The 14,369-nt window shown below is 35.9% G+C and overlaps 1 protein-coding gene across 6 annotated transcripts in view; it reads right to left on the bottom strand.

The window, feature by feature from the left end:
* Positions 1-12,479: 12,479 nt before the first annotated feature.
* Positions 12,480-14,369, bottom strand: part of col18a1a (collagen type XVIII alpha 1 chain a) — a 95,947-nt gene continuing 94,057 nt past the window's right edge. For all 6 annotated transcript variants that reach the window (XM_048194443.1, XM_048194439.1, XM_048194440.1 and 3 more), the window contains one exon: positions 12,480-14,169. In XM_048194443.1, the coding sequence (XP_048050400.1) occupies positions 13,956-14,169 (214 nt within the window). In that variant the 3' untranslated portion in view covers positions 12,480-13,955. The remainder of the gene's footprint in view (positions 14,170-14,369) is intronic.

The following is a 14,369-nucleotide window of genomic DNA, read 5'->3' as shown; positions in this document are numbered from 1 at the left end:
TCTTGTTCTTGAAGGTTTAAATCAGCAAGGCTTAAATGAGTTAGTTTAAACACAGACAGCAACATGTGCTGTTCAGGTCTCACCTGTATCAACACCCGGGTGATGACGGCGTAAATGACTGGACATTAGAGCATACGGCACTTGCAGTTAACAGTTTACAAAGAGTGACTGTTTTGTCCACGCTTTCTGAATATCGTTGTTGCGCATCCATCGACTGAAACATGCATTATTTGAACTCTGTCTGTCTGTTTTCCACGTTGCTATTTTAAACAAACCATATTAACCAATAGATGCGTCGTCATTCGAGATGGACCGCGGTGCAAGTGCATACCTAACCGTAAGTGGAGAACCGTAGGGTTCGATTTTTTTACTGAGACCCGTTGCACCCCTAATACATATATATCCGAGTCCTGATCGGGAGGTAACGTCCGATTCCGATCGAGTCTGAAACCACGTGATCGGGCCCGATTTCCGATCATGTGATCGGATCTGGACATCCCTACATATAATGTCATTATATCAATGTCATTATATCATATATTTTATAGTCCATTTTATTATTTTTTTATATATATATATATATATATATATATATTTATTACACACACACAATGACATTTGATCAGAGGTCGCATTAACCGAATATTTTCTGTCATTGACAGAATTTTTTTTGCAGTGATGGAAAAATCAAAAGGCCGTCCGTAATTTTGACAGATTACACTGAGGCTGATGTAAACTGTAATTCCCACCCCTGTCCAGATGGTGGTGAGTGCGCTCCAGTGTGGCAGCATAGCGCGAGTTTTTGTCGACAGAATAAAATGAAAACGATGCGTTTGATTACACATGGGCGAGCACACAATTTAAGTCCATTTTATAATAATTAAGTTATAATACTTATACTTACATAATTAAGTTTCTAATCCAGTTCGTTTTGATTTATATGGTTTGTTTTGTTATTTTTCTTACTCACTATCAAGTTTATGGTCAGCGAATGGCTTTTCTTAGGTATAATGTAGCCTACGTGACATTGTTTCTAACACTGATTAAGACGTGATACAGATTTCGGTAAGCTACTGTATCTTGCAACATATTTTCTGATGTTCATTCATGTTTATTTCGTTCTGTAAAGTAGTAAAGAGGAAGGGATGATCGCGTTCACTCATGATTCGCGACAACTGTTCAAGATGAAAACTGAAAAGTGACGCACGGTCTTTGTTCAACTTTTTTTTCATAATATAAATAAATGCATAGCCTAGACCCATAGCTCATGAATAAAAATGAAAATGAAAATGTGAACGAAAAAAGAAACTATTAAACGTCTTATCATTAAAATCTAAAAATTAAAATGACGGGTAATAATTGATCATGACGGAATTTTTACTATCCTGTCCGTCAAAATGACGGACAGTGTGAAAGTCTAACGCGACCACTGATATAAATATATATATATATAACGGTTAGTTCCTGTCCTTGATTCTGATTGGTCAGTAGCTGTGTTTTACTCACAATAAAACATGGCTATGACCACTGTTGCCAACTATTTTCAAAAGAAAGTAGCTAAAGCCTGCCCAAAAAGTCGCTAAATGTCGCTAGATGACATCATGCATAAATTAGCATATTCGTGACGTCATCAACTCGGTTGCATTCTGCCTGCCTAATGTGTTTCCTCTCCTAATCCATGCTCACATACTGTATTTTAATACAATATAATATAATATAGCCGAATGTCAAATAAAGCTGTTCTTAATATATATATATATATATATATATATATATATATATATATATATATATATATATATATATATATATATATATATATATATATATATATATATAGCCTATATAAATTTTTATTTTTTTGTCCGGCAACAAAACGCGTGTGATATAATGAATGACATTTTTATACATTTGTAAATTAAATGAATTCAGAGAGTTCGGAAACTGGATGAACTAAAGCTCTGTGATAGTGAGTAATATAATAAGCACACGAGAAAAATGGAAATCAAATCCACCAAACTAAATTCTTTAAATATAAATCAAAGGAGAATCAGAAATAGTATTTGGTCCGTGGCAACACTGTGTGCTCGTGTGTACTCGCTCATTCACGTCTGTCAGATGCCGTGCACTCAACGGTGCTGCTGCTCTCAGCCACTCAATGAACAGAGTAGACGCTAAGAGAGGTGTGATGGCAGCGGGAAAGCAAGACCTCGCGCTCACAGGACAGTGCTGGTGACATTTGAAAAGTTACTGAGGTTTGTCCAAAAAGTCGCTAGATTTGTCGCTAGGCGCTTTTTTGAAAAATTGTCGCCAAAGGGGTCTGAAAAGTCGCTAAATCTAGCTACAAAGTCGCTAAGTTAGCAACACTGGCTATGACTGCTTCACCCAACGGTTCTGTGTATCACTACACAACAACCTTAGCAACCACCCTTAGCAATGTAAACTGTTTGTTCTCAATTGATATTGTTCATTGAAGCTTACTGTATTATGTAGATGAGAATTGTGAGAAAGAGATCGACTGAGGGAGTTTATTACCTGCATTCAGATTTAGCATTTTCCTTCAGGTCAGTCCTATGTTCTTAATAAAAAATTTGTTTAAATGTCCGCTGCAATATCTTGTCCTTTTAACAGTTAAGGGGTTTTCCCGTGACTGACAGCGCTAGTCAAAGCATTTGTCAGTTGCGTCTTGTTCCGTGTTCACAACAATTCAGTCTTTTCAATATAAAAGTCTTCGCTACTGACTGACAAACCCATGAAGACCGTTTTCCCCGCCATTTAATGGCGTAATAATGTAACTTCTGTTGCTGTTCATGGTCAGGGACTATTTTTTTCCAGTGGAAGGAAGGCTTTAGTGAAACTTTGAAACTTTGCATACATATTTTTGGCTTTAATATTTGTATTGTGTGGTAACCGTTTTATAAAAGCAATAAGGCACTTGAGGCTAGTGCTGTATCGTGAATAAGTCACAGCTGAAGGGCACAGCCTCTCGTACCTTATTGCTTACATAATATAATATAATATAATGCATAAGGATTACATAGTACATTTTAACTGGCTATAAATAAAATGTCATCTTAATGCCATCTTAAAAGAAAATGCCCCTTAAAATTAAGTCCAGTGGTGGCAAATATAGCCTGTTAATCAAAAAGATAATTTTTGACTTTACACTTTCTCTACATAAAACCAAAATCATAGAGCCGGAACGGAACTCATTTCATGAAGACCTTTTTCTGTTTTCTAGATCGATATTCTGGCTCAGGTCTAGGCTTGAGAAATGATCAATGGCGAACTGTTAGAATGACGAATGAAAAGCACATCGTCTGGCACCATCCCCTTCACAGCAGGAAGGACCGATGTGGGGACAGAGACTTAATAATGTCCTATTAACAACCATAAGAAAGGGACCTCTATATACTTTCAGGATGACAGGACGGCGCTCAAAGTGGCGAAACTTCTCTTAGCACCCAATTCTGCTGACATCCAAGCAACGAAGCATTATTTCAGGGTCGGGGCTCCCAAGCCGTTCTTGCTTTCTCAGAAGAATACGCACTTCTGCTCATTGAATCTAATGCAGCGGTAAAATCGATGCACCTATTGATACCGTGCATCATAACATGAGCCGATATGCATAGCATGAGCAAGCACAAACCTATGATGATTCAGCAGGGGTCCAAACACAGCCCTCCCAGATATCAGCGTGTCAGTATTTACGAGTAAAGCAGCTTAAGTATGAAGTTGACAGCGACGGTGAAATGTGCTATAGACTGTGGTACGCTACAGAGCGTAGGGTTTCCTCCAAGAGGACTGGGTGGGAGAGGAGGGCCCATAAAAAATGCATGAGCAACAGGAGGAGATGTCACATCGGATATGTTTCCAGCTGCAGAGATACCGGTGTGTGGAAAGCCATGAGAGTGAAAGGTACAAGTGAACTCAGGTCTAAGAGGAGAGAAGTAAGGGGAAAAAGCACTTAACTTCCACCGCTAAACCTGCCAAAACCATTGCCGCACTGTGCCAGCAATAACAGAGATTTAGACATAAATCCATTGATGCACAAGAGATTTAATGGCTCATGTATGGCTTAATGTGTAAACATCCACAATCGCTATAAAAAACTAGCATTTATTTAGCCTGTATATATAGGCTGTCATTACACTTACTGCCCCAGTGATTTACATTTAGTCTGAGACACAGATCCATTTCATTATAAACACATTTACAACAATGGGGTTTTGAGAGCATGGCATACCACTGCCTTAGTCTACAATTTCAGAAAGATATCTCATCAAATATTCATTAATTCTGGGGTACAATCATGCTTTAAATGTCATGCTTAGCAGGGGAGATGGGCTCCACTTAGGCAAGAGGATTTATAACATGTGGCACTTATAAGTGGATGTCATTATACTGGGGTTTGATGTCTTTAAACAGACACTGACAACAAAAACAAACATATGTAGGTGTTGAGCACAAATAAATTGAGGTTCTGTTGTTTAAAATAAAGCAATTAATTAGTTATTGGGCTGTGATTTTTTTAGAATTGCAAAATATAAATGGTTTACATCCAACTTAGGCTCACTGGAAAAACATGCCTGTGGCGAAATTTCTATATTTATGCATTTAGCAGGTGCTTTTATCTACATTTCTACAAAATTATGTTACTGTACGTTGGTTCTTGCACATTTCCTGACATTTTCAAAAAGAAATGTCCAGTGAGTTGCGCTAAAAGCACATTCAGTTTTATTCCAAACAGATGAACGTGAATCTGGCAACAGTTTCTGTACATATCGCTGTAGTTCTGAAATGAAATCTCCAGGGAGTGCAAGGCGCTAAAAGGGTTAATGCGTTTGAAATAACTTACCACCTACAATGAACCCCACACTAAACCTAACCAATAGTGTTAACAAAAGCAAATGTGAGGGAAAAAAAACGCCAGTTTAGATTTTAAATTTTAGGTTTCTATTTTAAAATCTGGCAAGGGGCAACAGATGAAAATTAGTCTGTTGGGCTAACTCTGGCTTATTTACGATGTCTGACTGGTGATTGATGAGCACTGTCCCTATCCAAATAAAAAAATATAAAGCTTGCTTCTAAAAGTCCTTGATCTGTTTTATTGTGACTCGTACCCAAGCACTGAGTAAGTGCAATGCTGTATCAGGTGAGCTACCAAGCAAGATCACTATGTCAGAAATGCCATAGTAAAGACGTGATTATGTGATGCAAACTTTAAAATGTATTTGTGTACAAATCATGCACTATGGTAAAATTGTTTAAAGGTCATAACATAGTATTTTGAAAAGAATTAAGCAAAAATAAGTCTTTATTAACTGATTATCTGCCCTTTAAAAAAAAAAAAAAATCACTTTTACATAGTGTTTGAACATAAATCTGTGTTGGCAGTGTGTACACAACCACCCTATAATGACCCTCATAAATCACAAGTGACGTCACTTTGCTCAGGCCCTGCCCAAGACTGCTGACAGACTCTGCCATATTATCACTGACCCTGCCCTGAGCGAGTTGTACACTGTCCACCAGCTGTAGAGACAAGAATGTCTCATAACCAAGGTGTTTTGTTGTTGGATGTAAGAGTGAATATAAGTCTTCATGTACTCCCGACATCTGAGCCGCTGAAGTCACAGTGGATTCGTTTTATTTTTGAAGGGAAAGCGCCCCATATACCTAAATTTGTTTATGTCTGCGTGAATCATTTTACACCAGATTGATTTGCGAATGAGGGTCAATACAAAAGGGACAATACAAAACACGTAAGGGTTTTGCTAAAACTTTGTTACTCACGGATGGATCAGTACCAACTGTCCGTGATCCAGCTTATAGTCTCCGGAGTGATACTGGTCACGTCAGTAATGAAAGAGAGAGCACGCTCTTTATTACAGTTCTTCAGAGTTGTTTTACGGATATAAAGTTTACCAGTTTATTAAGGACCCCTTGAAAAGGCATAAGGTCTGTATATATTTGCCAACTATAAGATGTAACGAGCGTTTTTGTGTAATTCGCTGTGTATGTTGATGATAATGCAAGGGAGAGAGAGAGTTTATGGATAAGACTTTAATGCGCACTTCTTGTGTGTTTTATTCAGCTTATACTGTGATTTTCTGGAGTGAAAACAGATACTTCATCTTTTGTGAAGTACAATAAATTAAAGTAAAGTTTTGGCCATCATTCGGACGGGGTCCACTACAACAGGCTTGTACCAATAGTGGATAAAAGCAAGATGACCCCATAAGTTATAACCATAATTAAACTAAATTATACCTGTTCTATCTCCATGCAGCATATATTCTCTGGCTCTGTAGGCATCATTGTCCGACTCCGGTTAGAACGTATAAGGATAAACACCGCTACTGACAGAACTGACATTTTTAGTGCGTGAGATTGTCCTGTTTTGTTGTTGCATGAGCTCTTGAAGCTCTGCCCACTTCTCGAAAGGGGGCTGGGAGCAGCAGCTCATTTGCATTTAAAGGGACACGCACAAAAACGGCGCGTTTTTGCTCATCCCCAAAAAGTGGCAATTTTAACATGCTATAAAAATTTATCTGTGGGGTATTTTGAATTTAAACTTCACATACACTCTGGGGACATTAGAGACTTATTTTACATCTTGTAAAAAGGGGCATAATAGGTTCCCTTTAATCATAATTTGTTTGAGCATGAATAAAACTTGTTGGTGTTTTTACATTTATGAATGCGAATCATGACTAGTACAATAGCACAATTAACTCTTATCTCAAAAGATGATTCCTAATGACATGACTGCTTTAATGATGTATTTAAAATACATTTTCATGGTCGGTAAAGACATTTATGGATCGTAAATCGTCTCAGTTAACATCCAGTGGAGTTCATTTTGGACCCTGCTTATATAGTTAAGTAACCTTTAAAATATGTAGATTACAATGACTACAATTTCATTGTTAGTTCAACAAATAAGCCAATATTTTGCTTGATATAATATTGAGTAATAAGGGCTATCATATTTCCGTAGTCATTCGTGTGACATTTCATTTAAGCTGCATCTCATTGACAATTTTGGCAGCTTCATATGCAGAGACAAGAGCGCAAGATAGTAAATGAAGCAGCAGCATAAACCACCTCCATAAAACCAGCAGCGTTCAGCGGCAGAGCATCTTCATTTCAGTGACTCACAAAGACAGCATAAACACAGCACGTCTAACAGACATGGCTTTGCCTCTGCTACCAATGTAATTAAAGCCAACATCTTGTCCCGCTCTCATATCATTACCGTCTGTAGACCATTTGGATGAGCTTTGTTATTACTTACTTGCTGCTAAATATAGATTTCCTGTGCCAGCGCTAGAGATTGCAGTCAGCTGTGTTCCTCGTGTTTGCAGTCACAAAGACTTACGTGGATACTATATTACTAGACAGGGGTGCAAAAAGCTCTTTTGGATCCGTCACCCCTTTTTTTGGGGGGTGATTACAATGAACAGAATGTCAAGGTTTATATTTAGGATATTTTAGAGCTGTATTAACGGTTAAGCTTATACTAAAAGTAAATGCATGAGTGCATTTTTAAAATATTTCTATTTTATTAGCTATTTTTCACATTTTAGAATAATACTCTAAAATGAATAATTTATTTTAGAATAAAGGTCAAAGCAAAAGTATTAAATAGCATTAGGTAGCGTAGAATTAGGTAGTGATCATCCATAAAAAAATTATTAAAACATTAGTTTTGTTCATTTACAGTTTTTCTTTCCATTCATATATTCTTTTTACTTATTTAGTCAACTAATTTCCACTGACATATGTATGAACATAGATGTATGTATGTAGGTAGGTTGTTGCAAGTATGTATACATATAGTATGAATATGTGAGTGTGCTTGGTCATGTACTGTATGTGTATATGTACTGTATATATATATATATATATATATATATATATATATATATATATATATATATATATATATATATATATATATATATTAGTATTTCTATATATATTAGTTTTTCGCTGTGTGTGTATATGTATATGTTTGTCTATATCATTAGTATGCATTCTTATCAAGTTAATTTTAGTTATTAATTCATTTTATTTATTTTTTATTTTTCATCTTATATATATATATATATATATATATATATATATATATATATATATATATATATATATATATATATATATATATATATATATATATATATATATATATATATTATTCATACATACATTTACAAAGGATTAGTTCACTTTCAAATTAAATTTTCCTGATAATTTACTCACCCTCATGTCATCCAAGATGTTCATGTCTTTCTTTCTTCAGTCGAAAAGAAATTAAGGTTTTTGATGAAAACATAACAGAATTTATCTCCATATAATGGACTTCAATGGATCCCAAACGGTTGAACGTCAAAATTACAGTTTCAGTGCAGCTTCAAAGCGTGCTACACAATCCCAGATGAGGAATAAGGGTCTTATCTAGAGAAACCATCACTAATTTTCTATGAAAAAAAATAAAATAAAAATAAAAAAATTATATAAGTTAACCATAAATGCTCATTTTTAACTAGCTCTCTTCTTCTTCTTCTTCTTCTTCTCTATTAGAATTTCAGCAGTGTAGACACTGCTAAGTGTAATACTGCCCTCCACTGGTCAAAGTTTGAACTAATTGTTATATACTTGCACTAGCATATTGTATATGACAATTTAGTTCAATCTTTGACCTGTGGAGGGCAGTAATACACTTAGCAGTGTCTACACTGCTGGAATTCAAATAGAGAAGAAGGAGAGACCTAGTTCAAGATGAGCATTTATGGTTAAAACTTATAAAAATTAACCTTTTTTTAGAAAATGAGTGATGGTTTCTCTAGATAAGACCCTTATGTCTCGTCTGATCATGTAACACACTTTGAAGCTGCACTGCAACTGTAATTTTGACCTTCAACCGTTTGGGATCCATTGAAGTCCACTAAATGGAGAAAAATCCTGAAATGTTTTCATCAAAAACCTTAAATTCTTTTCGAATGAAGAAAGAAGGACATGGACATCTTAGATGACATGGGGGTGAGTAAATTATCAGGAAATTTTTATTTGAAAGTGAACTAATCCTTTAAAGGTGCCCTCGAATGAAAAATTGAATTTATCTCGGCATAGATGAATAACAAGAGTTCAGTACATGGAAAAGACATACATTAGGGCTGGGCGATATATCACATACGATTCTCACGCGCATTTCGTCAGTAAGTCGATTCATCTTCGATACTGAACGCGATTTTGCGTGGCTTGTCCGTGAACTACGGCTCTGTCTATTAAAAGGCGCTCCATTTGAAAGCAGGTGATGGCGATTTAGCGGTAATCAGGGAACCGGCTTTACTGACGAAATGCGCGTGAGAATCGCATGCGATTTATCGCCCAGCCCTAACATACATTGAGTTTCAAACCCCATTGCTTCCTCTTTCTTATGTAAATCTCATTTGTTTAAAAGACTTCCGGAAAACACGCGGATCTCAACATAACACCGACTGTTACGTAACAGTCGGGGTGTACGCCCCCAATATTTGCATATATGCCAGCCCATGTTCAAGCATTAGACAAGGAAAGGCAGTATTAACGTCTGGATCTGTGCACAGACAAGGTAAGCAAGCAAGAACAACAGTGAAAAATGGCAGATGGAGCAATAATAACTGACATGATCCATGATAACATGATATTTTTAGTGATATTTGTAAACTGTCTTTCTAAATGTTTCGTTAGCATGTTGCTAATGTACTGTTAAATGTGGTTAAAGTTACCATCGTTTATTACTGTATTCACGGAGACAAGAGAGCCGTCGCTATTTTCATTTTTAAACACTTGCAGTCTGTATAATTCATAAACACAACTTCATTCTTTATAAATCTCTCAAACAGTGTGTAATGTTAGCTTTAGCCACAGAGCATAGCCTCAAACTCATAGAGAATCAAATGTGAACATCAAAATAAATACTTTACTCACATGATTCGATGTATGCACACAGCATGCATGACGAACATCTTGTAAAGATCCATTTGAGGGTTATATTAGCTGTGTGAACTTTGTAAATGTGCTGTAATATAGTCGAGAGCTCGTGCGGCAGGGGGCACGCGATTTAAAGGGGCGGCGACTGAAAAAATCAGTGTATAGTTAATGATGCCCCAAAATAGGCAGTTAAAAAAATTAATTAAAAAAAATCTATGGGGTATTTTGAGCTTAAACTTCACAGACACATTCAGGAGACACCTTAGACTTATATTACAACTTGTGAAAAAGCATTCTTGGGCACCTTTAAGTATTCAGTTACTTATTAATTCATTTTCTATTAGTACAACATGTATGATTTACATTATTCACGAATGATGGCAGTGTAAAGTCTTGTTTCTGACACTTATTGCTATTAATGTTTCCCTGTTATGAAAAGCAAAATAAAGTATTTTAAATAAAAAAATAAAAGCTTTAAAATATTTTATTTATACAATTAAAATATAACAACTGTCAACAAAATAATTAATGAAACAGCAAAAATGTCAAATGTAACACTGAAATGTATCAAACGAGGCCAACAAATCCTACAATAATATAATTAATAAAGTGCATATAATATTATAACAGATTACATTTTGCCTCAATAAACTTGACAACTTGCCCCAGCCTTACATTTAGAATAAATAGGATGATATTTTAGTTTAGATGAATAGTTTAGACTATGCATTTGAAAACAACACACAAATCCACTGCTAGAGAAAATACACATTTGTACAAAATACACTGGATTTTTTTAACCTTACTTAGATAAAAAAAAAAAAACCGTGACACTTGTTGACAACAGAGAAGTGTACCAGACGCTAAACCGATAACGACGTAAAATTAAGGTAGTCAAATAATATTCAATACAAATAATCCCAAAACTGACTAATATATAATTAAGAGAAAATACCTGTATATCCCAGATGAACCTCAAACGGTTACATTCGCCAGTCCAAACTGCATGGAAGTTAATGATCGCGATAATAAGGCGCGTGCTGATTGTCATGAGAGCTTCTGTCGTCAGTGAATGCTTTTCCTGATTCTGCCGATTCATGAATAAAATAAAATATAGGGCCTTTTTGTACCTTATATCCATCGTTTGCTCTGTGTGGAGTCGTTTCCCTCTGGTTTATGTCACGGCCAAGTGTTTACTGATTGGATCAAAATTGAAATCTCGTTTGCTAACCTTCTGGCTTGCCGTAGAAAGTCAACTTTACATTTTCCAAACTAAATAACATAAATCTAGGGATATAAAAAGAAAATTTTTCTTTTTATATCCCTAGATTAAAAAATAATAAGGATTTGACGAATAAGGCAAAAAAAAAAAAAAAAAAAAAGTAAATTTACTTATTTTTTTTCCTTATTCGTCAAATCCTTATTATTTTTTTAATTTAAATTTAATTAATTTTAATTTAATTTAATTTTTCCAATTTAAAATTACTGTGCTTTCTATGGTTTCAGTTAAATTGGACCACTTTTGCCATTCATCTGAATAACAAAAAGAGAAATTTATCTTTTTATCTAATTTATTTATCTTGAGGTGACCTCTATTGTTGATGGGTCATTCAGCTGGTAGCTGGTTCTAGAAATGTGCAGTAAGGCACTGACCTAAGAACAAAACTTTGTTTTTTACTTTAATTTAAATACAGAGATCACAACAAAAACCACAAAAGTTAATCATAAAGACAGTCATCCTGCTGAACTCCTGCAGAGTTCCTGCTGTCATCCTGATCCATACTCCATCTCAAACCATTTTAAACAGTACTCTTTGACAGGCATGACATGTTATTCATTTTTGGCACACCATTTTGCTTAATCAATTTTCTCAAATGCCCATGGGTTATTTTACCACAGGCTTGGTCCACCTGACTGAAATACTTGCAGAGGACCTTTACGTCCTGAGATACAAAAGGGGCCGCTCCACCAGCTCCCTGTCAGCAGTCTCTGATTTGTGCCTTGAGGCCCTCTCAAGGCCACATCGCTAAATCCTATTGAACAGGCTGTAAAACCCTTCAGGCGGACAGAGAATCAGAGCAAAAGGCACTGAGGAGGGACTGCAATGTCATCAAAGGGGCACGCTGTGCAATTTAGAGACATGCATGAATCAGGACTTTGGGGCCCTCTGCCATAGGCGCACAGAAGATGTTTGCCTGAGAGTATTTCATTGCTTAAACAGCATTTAGTAGAATCGCATAGTTTACACTTCCATCCATTGAGAATGAAGAGCACTTACGCCGATCAAAGATGGCTTTTGTGTGAACTATAAGTCAGGATTTATAGCAAAAGTCACTTAATCTTTGCCTGACCGTGAGTTCTTCAAAAAATATCTGGTTTGATGTACAAAATTACAACAAATGCATGGCCTCACTAAACGATGAAAATAGTGCTTTTTAGGTGAAATACTCTATTAAACATCTAATGCTTGTGGGGAAAAATGAATCTCACAAATGAAACAGTGGGTGAAAACCTTTTTTTATGAATTTAAAATCTAAAATACATACTTGTGAGAGGAAAACAAAATGTACCTTTATTTTTTTAGTAATCAGTCAGTGAGCAGTAAACACATTCATGATATGAAATGGCTTGTGAATGATATCTAATGTTAATATTGTGCATGAACAGACAACATAGTCTAAGATATATGTTGACAGGTCAGGTTTTAAGGAAACAGATTTTAATAGTGATGCCAAAATTATTGTGGCAAACGAAAACAAAATCATTTATTCAGTGCCTCTGAGACATGGTACAGCACATACTGGTAAAAAAAAGAAAAAAGACTAGAAGCCCACAGGGTTGTACTGAACACAACATCAGTAGCACTATAGTGGATTAGGTGTCTGAAATTCCATATGGATAGAAGATAAAGTGTCTTCATAAAACACATCTGTCTCTCTCAAACAAAACTGTCAGCAGCTGTTTCATCAGTGAAAAGCACCGAATGCAACCAAAGCCTCTGATATGTCCAATGAATTATGGGACATGTAACCGCTATTTTTGAGTAACAATTTTTTTTTTACATCAATATTTGTTACAAAAATCTTGCAGCTTCTCTTTACTTAATCATCCACTTTGCTTTATCAAAACTTCTGGAATCAACCAGAAGAATAAAACAAGCAATGACACTAAGAAGAACGTCCATATGAAATTTCACATTAATCACAATAGAAAAAAACACACAGTGATCCCATAGATGCAACAGGAGTATTTAAAATAATTTTGTTTTGTACAAAAACTCTTCCGAGGGACAAGTATTGAATTATTCAAGGCATCTTCTCTTTGCCTTCTGGAGCTTTTTTGAGAGAGCGACCATTTTTTAGCTACAGTTAACTATCTTGCACTTTTATCTGTGGAAGTATGTAAAAGTATGTTTATTAAAATAGAAAAAAGTATTCTATCTAATTGTTTCAAATCATATTTTAGCTCTCTTTATTGCAAAATAAATATTTTCTCTTTTAAATCGTAAAACTATCAGGTCTGCCCCTCAGTATCCAACAAACCTTAGATAAAAATGAAAACAGTACAGGCAAGTAGGGGGGAAAAGTTACACAAAAAAAATATAGCTAAAATTGGTTAAATATACCAATTAAGACATCTTCAAAAAATAAAACAACACAGATGACAAACAATTCATATACAAAATTTTATATGGATACAGTTAAAAACACTGCCTCAGTTGGCCTCACTTCTCTGGTTTAACCCCCTGAAAAATATGTGCCAATGCCCTGAGAGAGAGCAAACACCTCCACGTTCAACCTGCCTCTTTGGCGTTACGGTGAGGGAATAGATGACTGGCAAATTCTCCTTAAGGCAGACTCAGTTCTTTTTTTAATTATTTTTTTCTCCATTCATTAGATACAGGCATCTACTGGAGTGAAACAGGACCTGTATAAACTGTTGTGTTGAATGTTCAAAAGCGCCTTAGGATGGCTTTATTTCTTGGATTGTGCCATGTAGCTGTTCTCGATGCACAGCACGATGTAGGAACTGGAGCAGCTGCTGGAGGTCTGCTGGAGGAGTTGGCCAGCCTGCAGAGATGAGGCTAAGCCTGTCACTGCGTGGTCTCCGGCTCTCCATGTCTCACAGTAGTTATCCGTCTGCCTGTGACCCCTGCCACTGGACCCGTGCCAGATCATCTTCTCTGGCCTACAGGACAGAGGAAGAAAAATGATCATTTTAGGTGGTTCTCAGACGGCACTCAAATCCTACAAGACCTTTCCAAAATTGCAAAGTCAAATTGCATTGGCTGACTGTGGGGTCAGGATTTTAATCAGTCTTTTGGGAAAATACATTTTGTTTACAAGGTACCAGGCAGCTACAGAAAGAATGAATCATTGGACCGGCCA

This window comes from Megalobrama amblycephala, linkage group LG6, assembly GCF_018812025.1.
Source record: "Megalobrama amblycephala isolate DHTTF-2021 linkage group LG6, ASM1881202v1, whole genome shotgun sequence".
NCBI classification, from domain to species: domain Eukaryota; kingdom Metazoa; phylum Chordata; class Actinopteri; order Cypriniformes; family Xenocyprididae; genus Megalobrama; species Megalobrama amblycephala.
This window is presented reverse-complemented; position numbering and strand designations above follow the sequence as displayed.